Source organism: Conger conger, chromosome 4 (assembly GCF_963514075.1).
Source record: "Conger conger chromosome 4, fConCon1.1, whole genome shotgun sequence".
Lineage (NCBI taxonomy): Eukaryota > Metazoa > Chordata > Actinopteri > Anguilliformes > Congridae > Conger > Conger conger.
In genome coordinates this window covers 50,707,057-50,729,538 of record NC_083763.1, presented here as the reverse complement: position 1 = coordinate 50,729,538, position 22,482 = coordinate 50,707,057, and the positions used below count along the sequence as shown (strand labels likewise).

Here is a 22,482-nt window from a genome sequence, read left to right as displayed (position 1 = left end):
CCCACTCACGAGGCTCTTTAAAATGTCTAAGGTACCTCATGGAGAGCTTCGGTTTCTAAAAGTCTGATTACTGTAGGCTGCCAAAGAGGGCATCTCCGTGGTAGAGAAAGAAACTGTGGCAAACCTCTTCTGGTTTCTGGTGCTGTGGCAGCCTTCAGCTATGAGCCTCAGTCAGTTTATGCAGTCACCCATCAGTGTGGATGTAGTCAAGGACACTCTCTGCCCTGTCTACCACACTGCCAGGTGCTGTAGGTTCTGTGAAAGGGATCTAACCTCATCTCAGTCATCTCTCCCACCTGAACACACAAATGAATCCAATACAGTCCACTCAGACAGCCGTCTGGTGTAGCCTACGTGTGTAACAGGAAGTGGTGCCAGCAGCAAGGTTGTGAAAGCATTATCAACATATTTCACAAACTGTGAAACAAGTAACAAGTTCCTTTTATTTTCATTCAATTCATCCCAATATGGAAGAATGCAGAAACTTCCTGAGGGGGAAAGACATTTGCGGGGTGTGTACGGGGGTGAGTTGTGGCAGTAATGTGGGAATAGAGCAGACAGAAATGGGTCTGTACTTGCGTGGGACTCGTGCTCTGGTCCCCTGGGTTTCTCAATTTAGTAAAAAGGAAAAATCTCCAAAGTCTGCTATTGTGTCTGGGCCGTGCCGGCAGCCCAGAATGGCGACGTGTGATTGGCTCCAACGTTTGCACAAAGGGCCAGGGAATGGGAGGCTTTCGTTCAGCCAGGGTGACATCGTCTCATCGCTCTTCGGCATCACGCTCAAGCTCGTAGATCTTGCTGCCGTGTTTCTCTCAGTCCCTTTGCTTTTCACCGGTTACCAGCGGGCTGCATTGTGCTGCAAAATAACAGTTTACGGGTTTAATCATTAATCTTCCAATTTCTTCCCTACTTCGCTGCTTTTACTGTCTCGGAGCAGGAATAACCTCGCCATTGTAGCGTGAACATTACTGGGTATTCAAATCGGGGAGAAAAAGGGAAAAAAAGCATAAAAAGCAAACCCACCTGTTGAGCCCAAACCATCCAGTACAAATGGCCAAACGGCCGGTACAGCCACCCACTGGCACCATGTACCAAAGCACAATTGCTGTGCATTTTACTGGCTTTACATTTGTGGACCACAAAGCTCATCCGCCATTTTCTATTTATTTCCATCCCTCCACTATCCAATTTTCCCCAAACTTAATACTAAGACCTCCCAGAGCAGACCTCCACATGTCCTACTCCCTGTGCTACTCTTTCTTCCCTCGACAAAGAGTAAGACAGAATATACTGTAGACCAACCTCGCTCTCTGACCTTTCTTAGACAAATTTTCCATGCTTTGGTTTGGTTAAGACAGCTGTGTATTTACATATTGTTTGTAAACACCAGGACTGTGTTGGCTGGTGTGAGTATAGCCCCCGGAAGGCATAAAATCTGACATTTAGAAAATGAAACCAAATGGGAGCGATCGCGGAACTGGCGGGATGTTGCAGAGAGCAGCCATGGTGATTTATGTGCAGCAAAGTAATCCTTGATAGGCAGGAACTGTGAAACCGGGAGACACACACACAATGCTCCAAAATCAAAACGTTTAAATCTATCAGTAGAGTTGACGTTTTAGCCATACCAAGCCTTGAAAGGAAGACATTACATTACATTACATTATTGGCATTTGGCAGATGCTCTTATCCAGAGCGATGTACAGTTGATTAGACTAGGCAGGAGACAATCCTCCCCTGGAGCAATGCAGGGTTAAGGGCCTTGCTCAAGGGCCCAATGGCTGTGCGGATCTTATTGTGGCAACAGCGGGATTAGATCCATCAACCATACGTGTCCCAGTCATTTACCTTAACCACTACGCTACAGGCTGCTTCAAGACCTTCAGAAGAGAGAAGGTAAGACTTTCTGCACTCTCTCCCTCTCCCTCTCTCCTCTCCCTCTCTCTCTCTCTCTCTCTCTCTCTCTCTCTCTCTCCCTCTCTCTCTCTCTCTCTCTCTCTCTCTCTCTCTCTCTCTCTCTCTCTCTCTCTCTCTTCTCTCTCTCTCTCTCTCTCTCTCTCTCTCCCTCCCTCTAAAATAAAATAAAATTGCTACAAAATTACAATGTCGACATTGACACTTGACAATTCTCACTTGTACAACTCGTTTTATAAAAAGGTGGCAATAAGTTGAAATGGCCACCAAGAACATAGTAAAAACTAAATGGTACATACACGCAAGATGCTAAATGAAGGTAATGCAAAGCTACAATTTCAGGAACAGTCGTTACCTTTACTGTGGCACAATATAAAAGAGTTTGCATATTGTGCATTATATCAATGCCTCGAAACCGCTTCAGTTCATAAAATGACTGTGGGAACATTTGAACAAAGCAGGCAGAAACCCGTTTTGAGGCATCATAGCTCAGAACAAAAAGACAAATCTTCACTCCATTGTTCGGTAGCATGCCTTAGGCCACAGTGGTCAATACTCACAGGATGTTTTTTTTTTTTTTTTGCTTTTATAGTTGTACAGTACATTTTCTGTGACTTTTCCAGGCCTATCGCCCTCCTTCTCCGCAATCATTGGGATTTCAGTCATGTCACATACCGATTTCAGATAGTCTAACAGGCTAACAACAGGGCTGAAATTGCCCTGCAATTCAGTGAGGTAGCATTCAAAAACTTCCACTGACCACAAATAAATGACTACGGATGGACACTAGTGGTCCTGTTCTCACATAAGACCATCTGAAAAGCAACAGTGTATCCATTGAGTAGGATATCTTCAATCCGGTGGGGGAAAAATGCTCAAGCATACCCAAACAAAGTTTCAGTAGCCTGGTTTACTTTTAAGAAAAACATACAGCCAACAGCCATGGAATCTCCCACATCAGCTGGTTTCTGTCAGTATAAAATTCCAGCAGCATCACTGCTTGAAACCTCTCTCGCTCAAGATAATGCTAGGTATACACACATTAATGTATTAAAATGATAACTGCCAACATTAGCATGGAGACAGGAAAACGATCACTGCAAAACTAGCAAATGAGTAAATTACTCAAATCTGCTGGGATAAGTTTTAAGCAGATAAGTACTTGAAAAGATTTTAAACTCTTCTCCACAAGGTTTCTTGGCACTAAAAGTATGATGCAACTGAATTCCAACTGAAGAATTCTCTGAAGAAAAAATCATTTCAGTTGCCTGTTTACATCTAACCATAGTCTCTTATACAGTATAATGTTTCTCGTTCTCTATGCATACAATGGTTCTGTGAAATAAGAGTGAATGTATGACCAGGCATTGCAACTGGCACACCAATAAAATAATTCAGTGGTTTGTAATTTAGCATCCAACATTATCTCCCACATTCCATATAATTTGCAGTAGTGCTTAGGTTTTATTCGTTCATTTGAGCAGCTTAGCACTACTTAAATAGTGATTCTGATAAAGCTAATTAACTAATGGTGCAGCCCCTTATTTTTGATAATGAATGTCCACATTAGAGCGGATTACTTTCCAATAAGCCCGTTTTCTTAAGTTTAGCCTCCTTAAAATCAACACCATTGTTGACATACCAGATGTGGGTGCTACACAACATAATTAGCACATTTCCTAAAAACAAAGCGGTCTTCCATTTTATTCATGAAAAAACAAAACAAAACAACTGTTGCAAATACTTTCAACACTAGTCTCAGTCATACATCCCTTCTCCTTTACCCACGGCTGAATTAGGGTGTGTTGACAATGAGACTCGGTTCAGTTTCCAGTTTGCAGATGGATTGCAAACAGTGACAGTAACAAATCTGAAAATAGGAGACTTTAAACCCTACACTGTCTGTACTGTGAGGTGATGGGTGTGTTCTCTAAACGCTCAAGTACAACATAGTAAAAGGCCTGACATGCTGATGAGCACATAATAAAAACAGGAAGTTAACAGCCTGGCACATCCCAGGTCACTGAGGCACAGCCGTCAGTCAAATCTCACAGACAGTGGTAACTACTCGCACACACATTTTCATTCACAATGTTCCAGTGCTTTCCCTCTACAGATTTCTCCATTCTCTCCACCACAATACTGCTCTGTTAGACACTAGACCGGAGAAGGGAGGGGAGGGTGATTGTGCAAGATTACTTATCCTGGGGAGTGACCACGCTGATGAATGTGTAACTATTTTCTCAAATAAAGGTGCTCTCTGTGAAACGTCCCACTTGCGCGTGAAAACGCGTGACTTAACGAGGCAGCGGACAGGCCACTTATTTCTCCGCCGATGTCGTGCAGACAGCGACGAGGCAACAATGCTGCAAACAGCGGCGAGACGCGTTCCAGCGTGGAGCTTTCCGCGGTCCCTGAAACTGACATGCGTATGCAGTTTCGCTTTTCCTTTTTTCCCGATCTCAATGCTTGACATTTACTTACGTTTGACTGAGCATCATTCGTAACGAAAAATCACCCGTGTGCCTCCTTATGTCTATTGCTCTTGCCAGATTCTCACGGAAACCACGGGAGCTGAGAAGCTAGCAGTCCTCCCAGCAGTTAGCAATGCTATCAGTCAGTCATAGACCCACCACTGCTACAAGGGCACCAGACCAGAAAGCTCTATTCACACACAAGGGCACTCTAGCTGTGGCTATTCTCTGCTCAGTCACAAAAAATAAATGCATTTTGTGACCATGATCTACTCTGCATAAACCAAGAGAAAGGAAACCCACAGAGACTAAAGTTCAATGTGTCAGCTCTTGCTTGAACCATTAACCAGAAACTTGACTGTTAGAAACTTGAAACTTTTTATTTTAAATGTTATTGAAAATATGCATCCCATGATAAACTCAGCTGAAAATGCTGGTCCCCCGCAAATCATTTAAAACAGCAAGGTGAGAAAGTACAAGAAAAATATTGAAATTGGGTGCTATAGCTACATTGTGTTGTGTACAGGTGTTGGAAGGAGGAGGCTTACATTGAAAGGATGCCATATTTTGGTCTGTAATGACTTTGCGGATCTTTGATGTCATGGGCCTGTTTCCCATCTATTTGCCTGTGGTGTCTTGTCACAGTCAATGTAAAAATGATCACCAGCATGTATCAAAACATTTTGGCCAAAAAAGATAACCCCCCCCAAAAGGAAGCTCATACCAGCTAAGCTACAAAACTATCTTTCAGCAAGACAATGACCCCAGGTAGACCTCAAAATCAATAGAGAAATGGCTAAATCGCAATATGTTCACCAATGCCATAAAACACTGTAGAAGATGACTCAGGAGTGATGCTCTTGATCACGCTTCATCAACGGTAGGTAAAATACCGAAAGCAGGGGTGTGAACACTATCACCAGTCCCTTTGGAGAGAAAATATTACCTGTTCAACAAAATCTTATTCCTTGAGTAATTATTTCATATAAAGAACAGAATCTTTCCATTTCTGAATTTCCGTTTTGAGATACAGATTATGCCGATAATGAGTATCTGTATTAACAGTAATAGTACTAGAACTTCAATAATCCCAAAAATGGAAATTGCTTAAAACACAGACCTCATCATTAGCAACATACAACACAGTAAAACTTGAGACAAACATAGTCAGAAACAGGACATGCATACAAATATTGAAACCGGTCTACTTCCTCCAAGAGGTCAAATTAAACACTATACATTAGCCAATAGATTCTTGTCTGTCGGACCAGACTATAATTATTATTATTTTTAATCTAATCGCACTGGACACATTGTAATCAAGGGTGGGAACTATTTTGATGCCACAATAAGGCTAAATCGTGAAAAGAAACACAGCCATTACATCAAATTTGCTGCTGAAACACTTATGTGGATGACTACCTCTTCATCTCCATCTTCATCTTCAAATTCAGAAAGAAAAATTACTGCATTGGAAATAGTAATATGGCAAAAGTTTTTAAAACAGACCTTATAGGGTAGTCACATGCATGTCACAGCATAGTCACAGCAACAACATACCAAAAAGCCAAATATTCTGGAGGCTTACATGATATAGTTGCACAGGAAACATTACCTCACAAAGGCTTCCTAAGTGCTTCTGAATGAACACTATAGCCATTGTCACTGTGCTGAACGGTTGGAAGTTACATTTCATAAATAAAAATATGCAAAATGAAGAGTTATCCATCTGGTTTACATGCAATAAAAGCCAGAGCCAAAATACTGTCACTGTCCCAATACTTTTGTATTTAACGGTACATGGTATATAGATTACTGATATAGCATACTATAAAGATAACACAATAGGCTTAGAAAACATTTATTTTTCATGTGGCACCATAAGGGGGAGTATTATTTTAATGCTGTGTTTAGCATATTGTTTAAAAAGTTCATTTTTAATGACGGAATTATTATTTATTGAGATTTCTTGAAGGGAAATCAGAAATCTGTACATAATATATCAACTGTTGCATATATTATGCTATTTCAGGCCTGTAGTGGAGATCTAGTCTTTGATGAGGAACAGAAAGGACAATGCTGGGTCCTCGTTGTGCGGTGGTCAAAGTTGAAGAGGGGAGATGGAAGAAAATAAAAAAACAAAAAACAAAACAAAGAAACAAAAACAAAACAAAAACAAAGCAGGGTCCGCATCAGACAAAAAAGTTGTATAGATACCCTACTGGGGCACAAAGTGGAGTCAACCCCAACCTGCCAAGATTGCACTGAAATTGAAAGCCATCACAAATGCACGCTGGAAAAGGAAAACAGTGATACAAAACAGTCAGTAAACGGAGTGGGGTAGCCACGCTCTGGACTGTGGACGGTTGTTTACCTGCAGCCGAGGGGGAAGCGCAGAGCTCAGGAAGTGAACAGCCCTGCGTGTGGCAGGCGCTGCCAACGTCAGAGCAGTCAAAAAGCCTCTGGTAACAGGAGACAGTTTTAATGCATGCTGATTTTATTAAGAAATCAATTCAGGGAAATTACTTTCTTTCAGTGCAGGACCGGTAAAACAGGAACAGTCATTCTCTTGCTTCTGGCTTCGAACATGCGAGGGCTGCAGGATATAGGCCCAGGCGCTAATTTTGAGACAGAGAATTCTGGATAACTGGGACAGAAGCACCAGATACACAGTACAAATTGCGGCTGAGCAGAACAGCATTACAGACTACTCAAAGCTAACCTGGCACTGAAATGTGTCATCTGTTACGCAATACCAGCTGGCTTCCGTTCTGCATTCTTCCAACAGCAGTATTACTAATAATATTACCACTAGTTGGATTGGTTTATTTGAAATGTCATTTTTTTTATGTCAACATTTCAACAAGACAATCAATGGATTGGTTCTCAAACCAGATCAAGTCCTCAGTGGTGTAAACACAAATACATGACACAAGAGCTCACAGTATACTTTGTCAGGATTTGAAATGGCAATTTATAAATCCTTGCTTATAACAGATCGTCAACCTGTACTGAAATGCATTCTACAGTAATCAGCTTCTGGGTCATTGCTACAGCCTAACTCTGAAATGGAGAGAGCAGTTGGTCAATGTAATTTATTGTGTAACAAAGCCTTCCATTCTACATTTGGGCCAACTCAGCTTTACTGGGTGGACCACAATGATATGAGCTAGACTCAGAGAGAAACTGAATCAGATTAGCTGTAACGGTTACAGATGGATGGGTCTTTGCAGCATAGTCCCATCTTGGCTGATGTGTGGGCATTTGAATGGACCAAATCATTGTGCAATAACACTGTAGACTGCTGCCAGTCAGTCTGTGCTTTACAATGGGCTCCACAATTATTGGCCTTGATAAATACGCACAAAAAATGCTGTAAAAAAAAAAAAGAAAAAAAAAAAAAAAAGAATACAATTATTGACATAAGCATTATTTTCCTAAATGCGTAGTGTGCTTTATTAATGATTTCATGGAATCAACCAAAATCTGACATTTTTCAGATTAAAAAAATATTTCCCCACAAAACAGGTTCCACAATTATTGGCACCCCTGGTTTAATACTTTTGTGAAATACCCTGACAAAGATGACAGCGATGAGTCTTTTCCTTTTCGGTTAGTGAACACGTTTGGGAGGGATTTTAGTCCCCCTGGATCACTGGCAGAAAAACATCTCCAATGCGTCAATGACCCACAGCCATATTTGACACTAGGTATGAGTTGCTTCCCCTTGTATGTAGGGCTGGGCAATAAAGCCATAGTGGTATAACAATTTATTCTGTAAGCGCAGTAAGAGCTATCTCCGGCATGCAGTGTTAGATTTTTAGTCTTTTGTTATTTAATGGTACCTGATGCAGCAGCCTGATTCTCAGGAACAGTTGTCTTTCTGCCACCCATCCAAAGAGTTTGCTAGTATGGAGGTGCAATTTTATGTTTCTTTTTCAGACTTGGTGACCCCAAGACACAACGCATCTCTGCAATCCTTAAACTGTGATCCTTGGGTTACTTATGGCCTCACCATCTTCCTCACCGTCCATGGCGATAATATGCACTTGCATCCTCTTCCTGGCAAGTTTGCAACCATGCCAAAGGTTTTACGCCTTTTTATTATTGCCCTTACAGAGCCAAGTGGTATATTTAATCGTGCATGTATTTGTTGTAACCATTATCTGACTAGCGATGGTCGATTACCATCTGTGTCTTCAGAATTGACAGTTCTTTGGATTTTCCCATGCTGATGGTTTACAAGGTGATTTTGCATGCTTGTTACCACCTGATTGTATATACTCTAGTGAAACAGGAAGTGATGGAATGAAAACAATACATTTCCTTTAGACTGTTCTGATTGTATTGCCAATTTCACTTTTCTTTTCCATTTTATTTATTACAATAATTCTTAGGGGTGCCAAAAAAATTTGTTTATCCATGTTGTTTATTATATGCAGCCTTTTTTCTCTATTTTTATGAAGGGTGCCAATAATTCAGGAGCCCACTGTACGTGGATCTCTTCACATGCCTGACCTCAAATCCCCAGAGCCAAAACACTAATACAATACCTAATTGAGGCCTACTCCACTAAAATGAGAGGTGGATTCCTAGTAAAGGGCTCACCCTTTCAAAAAAACTTATCCCTACTCCAACATTCTCAAAAGATAGCACCTTTTCCAAAGTGGGACGAGAGGTGAGTGACCTTCCAAAAAATGTATGAGAAAAAAAAAAAAATCATGCACAAGCCACTTTTCACCTGCAACCAGACTGATCAACAACAGACTGCTTGCCGATGCATCTGTAACAAGGGTTGCCAGATTTAGGATTTGCCAAAGCCGGAAATCGTGTATATAGAAGCGAAGTCGCAAATGATGTTGGGAGTTGACGGACCGGGTCACCCACGGACCCAACGTCAAACTGGAGGTGAGAGTTCCCCTTGGAACCGATGTAGGAAGACCGAGAATTCAGTGACATGCACATTTCTTAATATTATTGGTCAATATCTTCCATTAATTCCTACTACAAACTGAAACTGTACAAATGATTTGAAAACATGGATGTCTGGCGACCCTATCTGCAACACAAGAGTCCTGTGCCACTTGAGAAGATTATAAAATCTTCAGATCCCAGGCAGCCATGTCCCGGTGAGAACCCCTTTGTATGCCCTAGAGTCAGGGCCTGTTGGGCACACAGCCCCCCCAATCAAATTACAGTCCAAAAAACCTATGTGTCACAGGACTTTAAAAGCCGACTTCACAATTCACATCTGTAGAACACATGGGCAAAGAGGCCAAGTAGGCTACATTTAAGAAATTCTACGAGCTATTGCTTTCTGTAGATATCACTTACTTGCTCATGTGCAAGTTAACCTACTTTCAAATGAAATAATTAAGCGGATGGGTGCTCATTCACATAAAAGACCCTAATGGAGGTAAAATCTAATTAAGGACCGGCAGTAAGCGGCCGTTCTGTAATTACTCAGAGGAAATCGAGGACATTGTCACAGGACAGCTGTGGAATGCAGTCTCAGTAAAGGCTTAGCATATGAAATAATTGTCTACTTTACAATTAAAAGTCTACTTTATAATTACACCTATGTTTCTACACAGCTCTGTTTCCAGGAAATTATAATTCCTAGTTTTACGCTCGTTAAAATGAGTTCCTAAAAGAGCATTGGCATATCCCCGAATTGGTTTCGACCCATCATGTTATGACAACTCATTTTTTTGCAGACTTTGACTGATGTAAAAAGTAGCATTGGTTACAGTACGTACACAGCGTGGTGCACAAGAAGGTCGTTTTAAAATGGTCCTGTGCAGGATGAAATAAATGAACACATTTTTCTATTCCTTTATCAAAGTGAAAGGATGGTTACAAGCTGTAGTTTAGTAGTGCCAACGAGCTGTCATGAGCCTCTTTTCCATTGTTGACATCTTTATAGATCTTTTCTGCCTGCGCCTCCTGAGTTCAAAATCCATTCCTGATGATGCAGCAGCCTGTGGGCCTTCAAGAAAAGTAATGAAATGACACTTCATAATGTTAATTTATAATAAAAAATAGCCACAACTGCACCAGGGATAAAAGCATAATTCCATGACCAGTGCGGTATTCGTAATGAGAAATTCCTTTTCACTAATTATCAAACACTAGCAGCCATCTCAGGGGGGGGAATAAATATGCAAATGATGCTGTTGATAATGAAGAGCGATTGGTGGGACCAGCAGAATTATGAATGGGGCATTTGAACAATAGTATTTCACAGATGATGCTGCCACACCAAGTATTATTACTATTACCAAGAGACTACTGTGAGTATATGGGTAACTCCTAAAGATAGAAAAGTACACCCTGAACCAGCCTTGTTTCAATCCCAGCCAATTCCAAATTCCACACAGCCGCATCAAAATGTGAACAAATTATGCCTAAAGCCTGGAGACGATTGGGACTGTTGCTGTATTGACCCCTGACGACCCCTCATAACTGCAGCCGAAGTCTCCATCTCCCTCTCCAGTGCCGATTCACAGCAGCGAGTAACTAGATCTGTCAGACTTATTAGAACACATTACCAGCCTTTTTGTATCCTCCAAACATTGTGACCTGAGCCCCAATTTAGATTACCTTCCCTTGCAAGTGAGCGATGTTTCTCGATGAAATGGTGCGTACACTGAAACTGTCCTACAAGTGAAAAAAGTTGAATGCTGAAAACCAACACAACTACAAAAACATAAACAGCTCAGGAACCAGGGACAAATTTCTTCACTATGCGTCAGAGTTGTGGCGAGTGTTACATAACTTTATTGGGCAGCATCAGCAAGCAGTGGACAGCACTGTATCGCTATGATTGTGCCAAACATACACTGTGCCCAAGACATCACAAGCTTCCTTATTTCCCCTGTTGCTTCCCAATATCACCAGATTCATTACTGGCAAAAGGCAGAAACACTATTACATTATAACATTAATGGCATTTGGCAGACACTCTTATCCAGAGCGACGTACAGTTAGACTAAGCAGGAGACAATCCTCCCCTGGAGCAATGCAGGGTTAAGGGCCTTGCTCAAGTGCCCAATGGCTGTGCGGATCTTATTGTGGCTACACTGGGATTAGAACCACAGATCTTGCGTGTCCCAGTCAAGTACTTGAACCACTACGCTACAGGCCGTAGACGCACTGTCCTTAAAGAAGAAGTTTAGAACTCTTAAAACATTTTTTATCTGTGCCCTTTCTTCTATTGTTATTTCTTGGAGCCATTTTCGTCTGAGTAACAGTTGACCGTTATGACATTATGTGACTATCAGTAATTAGAAAACAAAAAACAACCTGCTTTGCTGAAATGAATATTTTAATATGAATATTTATGTAGATACTGCTACAGATATGAGTTATGTAGGTAGGCCATTCCACACCAACTATGAAATTCCTGAAAACTTGAGCTTTATACTCCCTTTTTTACATTACATTACATTAATGGCATTTGGCAGACACTCTTATCCAGAGCGACGTACAACATAGTGCATACCCATAACCAGGGACATAACCCTTTTCCCACTAGAGCCATTTAAAGTTTTCCAGGCATCACTGTGGCGCAAAATGTGATATTTAGAGGTCCATAACTTTGTAAAGAAAAACAATAAAGCTTTGTAAATTTGTAAGCAGGGATATTTGTTAATGTAGAATTCACCTCAGAAAAGGGGGGGGGGGGGGGGTCATAGGTCCAAATGTAAACTCTTCTAAAGTAATTTTATTTGCAAATGATGTTACAAATAACAGGAGCTGAGATATGACCCACAAAATATTTAATATTCAAAAAGTTGATTAATTATGTAATTTCAACATATCCAAAGTAGAGGGTCGGGGTCAAGTTTGACACTGATTTCCGGGCGGTCTAAATGTGCCAAAAATGGCCAAATTGAATATTCCATGGGTCATATCTCAGCTAATGTTATCAAGAATGCGTTTATCTTTACACAATGGGAAAGTACTCTCAGCGGACTCATTTACAAATAAGATGACACTAAAAGTATGTTTACTTTTGGAGATATGACCGCTACAAAATCACCTCCAGATAAAAATGTACAAAGATTTTGGGCTTCTCTTCACAAAGTTATGCACCTCTAAATATCACATTTCATGCCACAATGCGTTTTTCATTGTGACACCCGATAAACTTTAAATGGCTCTAGCGGGAAAGCGAAATGAAGTATAACGCTCAAGTTTTCAGGAATTATATATCTCACAATGGTCAACCAACACACAAGGGAAAGAAAAAAATCCAAGAGGTTCCATGGAATGGCTCATACAAACTACAGTAACACATATAGGAAGGTGTAATGATTGCTTGTTTAACACAATGCTAGTAATTAGTTCTTCATTTTTATTTTAGGCTGGTATTACATGTACTACATTTTACATTTATTACACAAAATATCACATTAATCATCAAATTCTATAAATGCAGCATTTCCTAAATTTGTGCCAGTACCGTTTACGATCGCACCAGAGCGGAAAAGTAATCAATAAAAACTGACCAACTTCAGACTTGGCATTCCAGCTCATGAAATAGTACTGCAATATGAGTGACATGAACATTTACAATAGGCAAGCATTTCATGTGGGGAATGTCAGCAGGCCTCAAGCAAGTTGCCCATAATTGTGATGTCCAGGAGGTCCAAACAATGCAACTGTCACAATCAACCTTGGACAAGGCATGTAGCATAAACGCACGCACACGCACACAGGTTCTTCATTATGCACGTTGTTCTTCTCCACTCAACACCAGTAATTAGCCTATGCTAAATTTTGTGAACTTTCGACCCAACAATTACATTTAAAATGAATGGGATTGCAAAAGCTTACTGACTCAGACAGAGGTGATAAATTCCAGACATACAAGGACAAGCCACACGGAGGCCTCCTCATTCCATCGCATGCTTAAAGCATCATCTCATAGGCCGAATCATCAGATCATGTTCGCAAGTCACCTATTCTTCAAGCTCTCCATTCAGGCCTGTTTGTAAATGACAACTTGCTGGTGTTCCAGCAGACCAATTCTAGGCTAGGATACATATCCTTTGGAAGGACCTCAACCCAACTCCAAGTGCTTAATCACTTATGCTTTAATACACCGTTAATTACCATTTCTAAGTGTGGATTTGTTAATCCCTTATCAAAAAGCCAATAACGTACCCTGGTCCAAAATTGTTCCACTGGGGACTATGGTAAATGGTAAATGGTTGGCATTTATATAGCACCTTTATCCAAAGCGCTGTACAATTGAAGCTTCTCGTTCACCCATTCATACACACACTCACACACCAACGGCGATTGGCTGCCATGCAAGGCGCCGACCAGCTCGTCAGGAGCATTTGGGGGTTAGGTGTCTTGCTCAGGGACACTTCGACACAGCCCGGGCGGGGGATCGAACCGGCAACCCTCCGACTGCCAGACGACTGCTTTTACTGCCTGAGCCATGTCGCCCACTATCAGGGCTGACCCCAGCTGCAATGACTCAAGTGACCTTCTGTGGCCACATTAAACAAAGGTTATAAGCACAATGCAAGTATAAGCAGGAAAGTATATGCTTATCCCTTGACTGTAGTGTAATTGATGACAGTGTGCTAACCACATCCTATAAATTAAACCCCACACACGCACTATTGTCTGATGTACATTAGATATCCTTCCTTACTGACCTGTAACCAAGCAGATGACAACAAATCCCAGAAATAGGGAACACCCCAAAAGCAAAATGTAAGACAATAAATGCAGACTCATGGTTTCCGTGGATTACGCGCTTGCAGCTGATAAGGGTGTGGCGATAGGTAAAGGAACAATAGCATCCATATTTTAGCCCAGCCCTTGGAACACACATTGCCTTTTTTTTTTAAACAAAAACTTACTTTCCCCTCCAAGAGTGCTTCGTTGTGTAGAAACAGGCCAAGTCTTTGTTGTCTTTGAGAATATTCATCTTCTGGTATGAACTGAAAAACAAAGGCCAATATGAGACAATGAGACTGGAAAATAGTTGAAAAAAATGTCAATGAGATTTGGAAAACAACTGAAGTGGGAACTCCAAAAACAGTGCCAGTCAGACCCAACTAGCATTAGCAGCAAGATTGTAATGCGATAACCAAATATCTGTATAAGCACTTGCAGACGCAACAACACTAATGACATCATCGTATTAATTTCCCCATCGGTTTAGTTCAATATAATGAAGTCACCATGGATAAAGCAGGGTGGTGACTTAACAAAAGCGTCAGCATCAGCGATACAGCACTGAGCCGCAAAGTCAATTACAGGGGCACTGCAGAACTCAACAGAATGGATTCCTCAGAAACAGACGACATTTGGTATTGGCATTTGGCTACATTTGGGCACCGTGTCATCTGGTCAGAGGCCACACAAGACCAATCCTGACCTCAACCTTCAAACGCCACTCGAAGCTTATCTCAGACTCCAAAAATACAGTCCACACACTTCACACTGGGCACTGACATTCAACAGCTCAACTGCAAACCTTCAGCAACACCCAGTATGATGGAATGTAAAGGTAGCCTTGACTGTTAAGCATAGAACAGGGAGAGTAATAAAGGAGCAGTACAATGTACTCATTAAAGGGAATCAAATTTTTGTTTTTGCCCACATCACACTGGAACCTATAAAGGTCACTGCGGCTCCATCTACCCACTCATCTACATACCAATTCAGCTTTTCAACCCAGGCTCTACAAATGCTTTTCTGGTGAGGGTTCCATGCAAAAAAACAGACTCAGGTTGCTTTTGTCTAATGAAAGAAACTGCTTATCGTCGGCTGAAACCTCTCTTCAGAAAATATTTAATGGCTTGTCTGTGTTTTTTCTGAAACTTCTATTTTTGGGTAGTACTCCAGCACAAGATGGTAGATGGTATACTGTATACAGCCAGCGACCACAATTAGGTAGACCTGTACCCTGGCAACGTTAATGCAAATATCTAATCAGTCAATAATGTGGCAGCACTCAATGCATAAAAGCATGTAGACATGGTCAAGAGGTTCAGTTGGTGTTCAGAACAAACATCAGAATGGGGAAGAAATGTGCATCCCTGAACGCACAATATGTTGAATCTTGAAGTGGATGGGCTACAGCAGAATACCACGCAGTCTAAAAAGCAAGTCTAATAAATACCTAATAAAGTGGTCACTGAGTGTATATAGGCTAAGGTTGCATTTGTCACCTTGTCAAATGTCCTGTTTTGAAAACAGTTTGTCAAATCTGTTGTTTATGATTAGTTGAAAGGAGGAATTACTTGGAGGAGTGTGGACTTGTTGCTCTGTAGATGACATAAGATGTTATAGTAATGAGCACAAACAAAATGAACTACCCATTCCAAACTAGCAGGAAAAGGGGAATTATTTAAAAGGAAAAAAAACAAAAAAAACATACTGAAATGAAATGGGGGGGGGGGGGGGGGGGTTGGGGAGTAAGCCACAACCCATGTCCCATGTCATAGATATGTGGTGCACATTTCTTTACCGCCACTGAAAACTTGTGTAGGGGCCTTTGGATATAATGCCACGACTTTAAATGACACATCGAACAGAAAGGAAATAACAACAACCGTCATGTGGAAGAGAGTTCAGAGTGCACTTCAAGGGCCAAGATCACATGATTCACTATATTACTGTCCTTGAGTCCTGTTGACATACATGGTAAATATTCTGGACCACACCTAGTTTGCAAGATTACCTTCTTGAATCAACAAAAACATGTCCAGCTGACAAGACAAGGACACATTGGTGTAATCAATTCGGACATCTAAATAAAGACTAAAACTACACAACATGTACACGTCCCCAAGCGTGAACACAAGCTAGAGGCAATACAAAAACAAAGACCAGACAAGACAAATTTGTAGACAACACAAACACTCAAATCATTAAAACAATGACAAGCAAGCAATCAACAAAGAGACAGTGTCGTATACACTCGCAAACCAAGTCACCTCAGACCGCCGGTTTCAGATGGGAGAAATGTCAGCATTCTGCTGAGACCCTGGAAATAACTCGACTCCACTCTTCCTTCCTCCCCATCCGAGCCTACTGTTAAAAAACACACTCAGCAACTAACACTGCAATATGTCCAAACCACTGACTTAAGCACAGCACTTCTGTGCAAGGTATATGTGCTGAGAATGCTATGTCAAAAAACGCTAATGTCACTTCTGGGTTCAAAGATCATTGTTTGGCTATAGTGGAAGGCAGTTAGACGTGCTTGTGCCATTTCTGGGCTCAATCACCAGAATGCCCTATAAAGACTTCCAGCTCAACCAGTGGGAAGTCATGACAATAATAATAATAATAATAATAATAATAATAATGAGACTTCCATTTGCAAGCACTCTCTCATGAATCAAAAATAACAAAGCAGAGTGGCACTTTTTCAGTGACCATAGAAAACCAGCACAAACTTGACAGGAAGTGTAAATCTGCTACTCCAAAGAACATGAAAGAACGGTAATGATTACAAACGGTGATCGCGTGACAGTGCTCTCCCTACTCTGACACAGATCAATAGGCCAGCGCTAAAAGCCTTCCAGACAGGCAAGGCTGCAGAGGCTCACACAGAAACGTGACGCCATTCTGCTACTGTAGCCTATAGCGACTACACAGCCCGACTACAAAAGGGCTTCCTGAGGCTGTACAATTACTGGCAGTTTGGAACGGAGCAAGATGGAGGGGGGAAGGGGTCATGTGACATACGCTAGGGGACTTGTGTCTTCTGTGTAGGACTGTCTATTGACTGAGATACCACAGCAGAAAATGTTAAATAAGTGTGCACATCAGCTTGGGTGTGACACGGTACTATGGAAATGACCTTATTCCACCAAAGATGCGTGGAGAAACGCTCTGACATTATGAACTGTGAAAGGGAATGACACAACTAATCTGAGACACTTCAGTGAGCTTGTAAAACACTGGTTTTGAAACAACCTAAGATCTGACAGACAATGTAGAAGTAGGACCCGCAGACCACTGCCTGCCAATATCTATGCACTGGTTACTGCACCAGTGTAGGAATGCTAAAAGGGAGGTCCTGGCTAAGAACCAACCTACAGTCCAGTATGAGGGCATTATAAATATTGAGGATAAAAAGCTATCAACTAATTGCACCTACTTCCACCCTCATTAACATAGCAATACAATTAATGGGTTGACCTCAACCAAAAACCCCCCCCACAAAACACTAATACAATTTCCTCGCCATACTTTCTTTGACTGTTACTTGGAAAGCCCTTTAGTCTAGAGAGCCAGTGCAGTGTAGCCACCAACTTTCACCATAATTTTTCCACACAATTAATCTTCTGTAAAACTAAGTGTCTGCGTCTGTTATTTACCGTTATTTACTCATCCGTTATCGGCTAATTTAATTTTGATCAAAGTGAAAATTAAAATCCAAGCAATAATGCAACTTTCACACTAGACAGAAAATTTAAGTGACAATTGAGGAGTATGTATATTCACTGAGCGCCACAGGACTACAACCAGTGCATATTTAAATTGCTTCATTTGATAAAATGAACACATACTTCTGCCAACTTTTCAACACATTCATGAAAAAAAAACAGTGGGGATGAAGATAATGTGTCTGAGAATATGTTCTTCACTCATGCTCATATGCTGTATCCATCTGTCAATTCAGAGTTCCTGTCAGAACACTAGGACAACAAATTCTAGATACTGTTCTTCCAAATCTGTGACTGGTCATCTGCAATGGCAGTACACCAGAGTAATTTGGTATTATAATCAATCATCATACAAAAACCTCCTATGGTTTAACTAGATTCAGCAGACTGGCATATGGCAATTTTTTCTTGAAGGTAAATGACAATCTACTGTAAAAGAACAATTAGTAAAAACTGAACTGCTCTGGATGCTTCACGCCATTTTAACGTTGTCATACATGAGATATTCAAATGACTAAAGACATTTTAAAGGCCAAAGGCTTACAATTTTTTCCACTGCATACCAATCAACCACTGGTCCACATTGTCCAAAACACGCACTAAGAACAAATTTGTTGGTGGTTCAAGCCCCACAATAAGATCAATGCAGCTGTTGGGCTCTTGAGCAAGGCCCTTAACCGCACATTGCTCAAAGGGGGATTGGCCCCTGCTTAGTCTCATCAATTGAAATCACTTTGGATAAAAGCGTCATTTAAATAACTGTAATGCAATGTAAACATTTACCGAAACCTCCAACCAATCGCACAAAAGGACAGTCCGAGCTGACTAATCAAAGCAAAATCGCAGCGGGTTAACAAAACTAATTTGTCTCCAGCTCAGCACAATGGGCAGATTTAATTCTCTAAGCTAACGTAACGGTACTCGCAAAACGATTTTTCATGAATGCAGGAACAGCTCCATACTCCATACACAATCAGTTTGACTTTAGCTAACGCTAGCAAGACAGCTAGCGAGGAGGGCGCTGTCGGCTTTGGTCTCAAACTTTGCCAACTGGTTAGCTCAACAAATATCTCTCTCAACACTCGCTGTCACGTCAACTCAACAATGAACTAAATCGACATACAATCACGATTTTCTTAGCAACAATAATTTATTTTACAATCGTTCGCCCATTCTTCCGTGGTGTAACTAACTAGCTTGTTGATCTGCTAGCTAACGTTAGCCTAAATGGTTTCTAAGATAAGCTAACGTTAAGTCAGCAAGGCAATCGAGACACGTCCATATTTTACCATAACGTCAAATAGAACTAGTTAGCACCGTTAGTAAGCTAACAGGCTGCAGTACCACCTTTTTTAAATCAATGCCAAATCATTGGATCACAACCAAAATGCAATGGAAAGAGAACTTCAGCTTGACTTAAGAACAAAATGAAACCGAGGTTCTAACCAGGCCCATCCCTCATCACAATGCACACAAATAAAGTCGGTAGCTGGCTCGCTCACCATTTAGCTACCTAACTGGCGAAATTTATGGTTGTCACACAAATGATATATTGCACGCTCATGCCTCGACGATGTAAATGCAGCTGGTATACAGTTCAATAGTTTGTTAACTAGCCACTTAGCTAACTCGTAGAAAACTAGCTTGCTACCTATGGGGAAAGGGGAAAGGGGAAAAGTAGAGCTCAAATGGGGGTACGATGCAGATAGAATAACCACCGTGCTTATTGTGTTTCGGTCAATTTTTTACCTGGATAGCCGCTACAAGTTGAAATGTGTTTCAGTCCCTCTACCCCCCTCCCTCCAATGCAAGCGGTTGCTGTTTAATTTTGCCAATCCGGTGCAGTGGCTGGTCAACTATGCGCTCTCTTCACTCAGGACGCTGCCATCTTCCTTCTGCCATAAGAGGGTCCACTGCGCACGCGCCTCAGCCCTAGCCTGTCATGGGTTTGTCAGCTGATTGGCTAGTCAGGAAACAGTGCTCTGGAACGAGTGATCAAAGAATGAGTGATGCATTTCGTTGCGAAGAGCGTGGTTTTTCTGGGTTTATATTAGAGCAACAACTAGAATCAATTGTACCATTACTTATAAAATATGCATTTATTAATGGCCGTTAAATAGGGATTACGCGTATTTCAAATATATTGCTGACAGTCTCGTTGTATTACAACATTATTTAATCGTCGTCCGCTTAAAAGCGTTGACTGACAACTATATGTTATTCTGTAGCGCCCCCCGAGGACGTTACCACAACATTGCTATCGAGTAACTGAATGCACTAGTGGTGGTTTCTGAGGACTCAAAAGAGGATCAATGGCAGCGTAATTAAATACGTAATTTCAAGAGTAAAAATCTTAAAACTGACACACTGCTCGATTTTGTTTGGTCTGTGCTTTGTTCTTCTGATCCAATACAACAGTGTGGTGGTTATAACAGAAGCATCCATCACGTGTTGTTCCTTATTTTCATATGACACATAGCGACACTGCGGTGCTACTGGCTCTAAGGAAGGTTTCTCCCATGACCTCGTACCAGTTTTTGAACACTTCATGTCATGTTCGGTTCCTCTGGCTTCATCGTAATATTCTCGTATATGGGTGCTGATTGCTTGTTTTGGCCATGGTGATGGAGAGGAAGTAATGCGTCAATCTCCTTCAATGTCCAATGTCATTTATTATGGCATATCACAGACTCTGTTGGTACAACAACCCCTAGCCCTTATATTACAGTTATCTGTGAAAATAGATAGTTATGTACTGCAAAATGTTAGATTGTATTTTAATATGATTCAAATAGTTGGTGGGATAAAATTCTGGCCTTTTCAAGGTGTTCTGGACATTCACAACTCAACAGTTCAGCCCTAAACTTTATCATCTAGGTGTATGAATGAACATCACAGGGGATGGCAACAAACATGGTATTGATGTATTTCCTTTTGCCATTTGGTTTCAGCACCAATGTTCACTGGCCATTTTCCTACTTAACAAGAATATCCTGGAAATCTATTTCTTTCTTGTAATCATTCAGTTCTGCATCCTGGTTGTCTGAATAAAATATAAGTCAATTCAAACTGTAAATAAATTGCACAATCAGTTCAGTTTCTTAACAAAACCAGTAATCTAACAGAGAGTACATGAGCATTTCAGACTTTTTTGAAATCGCTTTTTGCTATCTGTTTTTAACAGTGCGGCTTGAATAAGGTACAGCACAAATAACTCACCGAGAATGAAGGTAGAGGGGAAACATATTTGCAGCAGCCTCGTGGCAGAGTGAGGTTGACTAGAACATCAATGAGTGATCATATTATGAAGCATCTGACCCAGGACTTAGCATGTGGACCTGATTAGTCTAATTGAGTTATAGGCCAACACAAGGGGAAAAGAAAAAATTGTGGATTTAAGGACCTTCTGAAACAAATTAATATTGACTTTCTCAGCCTCAGAGGGAAGTGGCAACCATGCACGACTTAATGACAATGAATTCTTCTCAGGCTGAAATGAGAGTTTAGAAACTTGACTATATGATAGGAAATAAAATAATGAAATGTCTTCAAATACGTTTTTTAACTATACATGTTTTTCATATCTCCACTCAAAACACTCAAAAGAGGGATTCTAAAAGACTGCAACATTGCAAATAAGGCTGACAAAGTGCATCAACCATTCAAAGTGGTAGGATTGGCTTTCTCCATCTTCCTAAATGAAAGCATCAATGGATAATGGTAAGAAATGATAAGAAATTTGATAATAAAACTAATAGCAGAAGAAACAACTTTTTTCTGATCTATATACACTCACCGGGCACTTTATTAGGAACATTTTTACTTTATTACACCTACTTATTCATGCGATTATCTAATCAGCCAATTGTGTGGCAGCAGTGCAATGCATACAATCATGTAGATACGGGTCGGGAGCTTCAGTTAATGTTCACACCAACCATCAGAATGGGGAAAAAATGTGATCTAAGTGACTTTGACCATGGAATGATTGTTGGTGGCAGACAGGGTGGTTTGAGTATCTCAGAAACGGCTGATCGCCTGGGATTTTCATGCACACTAGTCTCTTTCTTTAACGGTAGCCAAAAAGTTCAATTTTGGTTTCGTCAGTCCAAAGAACATTGTTCCAAAAGGCAAAAAGGCGCAATGTTGTCTTTTGTATACTTTAATTTGTACTCTGTAGTACTGTTGTCCTGTGAACAACTAGACCTGTGTTTGGTACTCTTTTTTGCTATATATATATATATATATATATATATATATATATATTTCATTGGAGTAATGAAATTTTAGCAAGGCAGAAACCAGTCCTAACCAAGAGAAACATCAATGATCATTTCACATTTGGAAAAAAGCACCTGGATGATCCCCATGCCTATTGGGTTTATGTTCTATGGACAGATGAGTCAAAAGTGGAGCCTTTTGCATGATACATAAAGCAAATGGAGCATTTCACAGTAAGAACATTGTACCAATGTAATCAAACATGGTGGTGGCAATGTGATGGGTGTGGGGATGCATGGCTGCCTCCGGTCCTGGTCGACTGGCCATCATTGAAGGAACCATGAATTCTGCTCTGTACCAGAAAAGGAGTATGTCAGGTCATCTGTCTGTGAGCTGAAGTTGAAGTGTAATTGGATTATACAGCAAGATAATGATCCAAAATA

The 22,482-nt window shown here is 40.9% G+C and overlaps 1 protein-coding gene across 5 annotated transcripts in view; it reads right to left on the bottom strand.

Annotated features, from left to right (window-relative positions):
• LOC133126175 (dnaJ homolog subfamily C member 13) overlaps positions 1 to 19,710 on the bottom strand; it is a 62,673-nt gene extending 42,963 nt beyond the window's left edge. For all 5 annotated transcript variants that reach the window (XM_061238100.1, XM_061238101.1, XM_061238102.1 and 2 more), the window contains exons 1-2: positions 19,568 to 19,710; positions 14,273 to 14,353 (exon numbers count right to left, since the gene is read on the bottom strand). In XM_061238100.1, the coding sequence (XP_061094084.1) occupies positions 14,273 to 14,340 (68 nt within the window). In that variant the 5' untranslated portion in view covers positions 14,341 to 14,353; positions 19,568 to 19,710. The remainder of the gene's footprint in view (positions 1 to 14,272; positions 14,354 to 19,567) is intronic.
• Between the last annotated feature and the right edge of the window lie 2,772 nt (positions 19,711 to 22,482).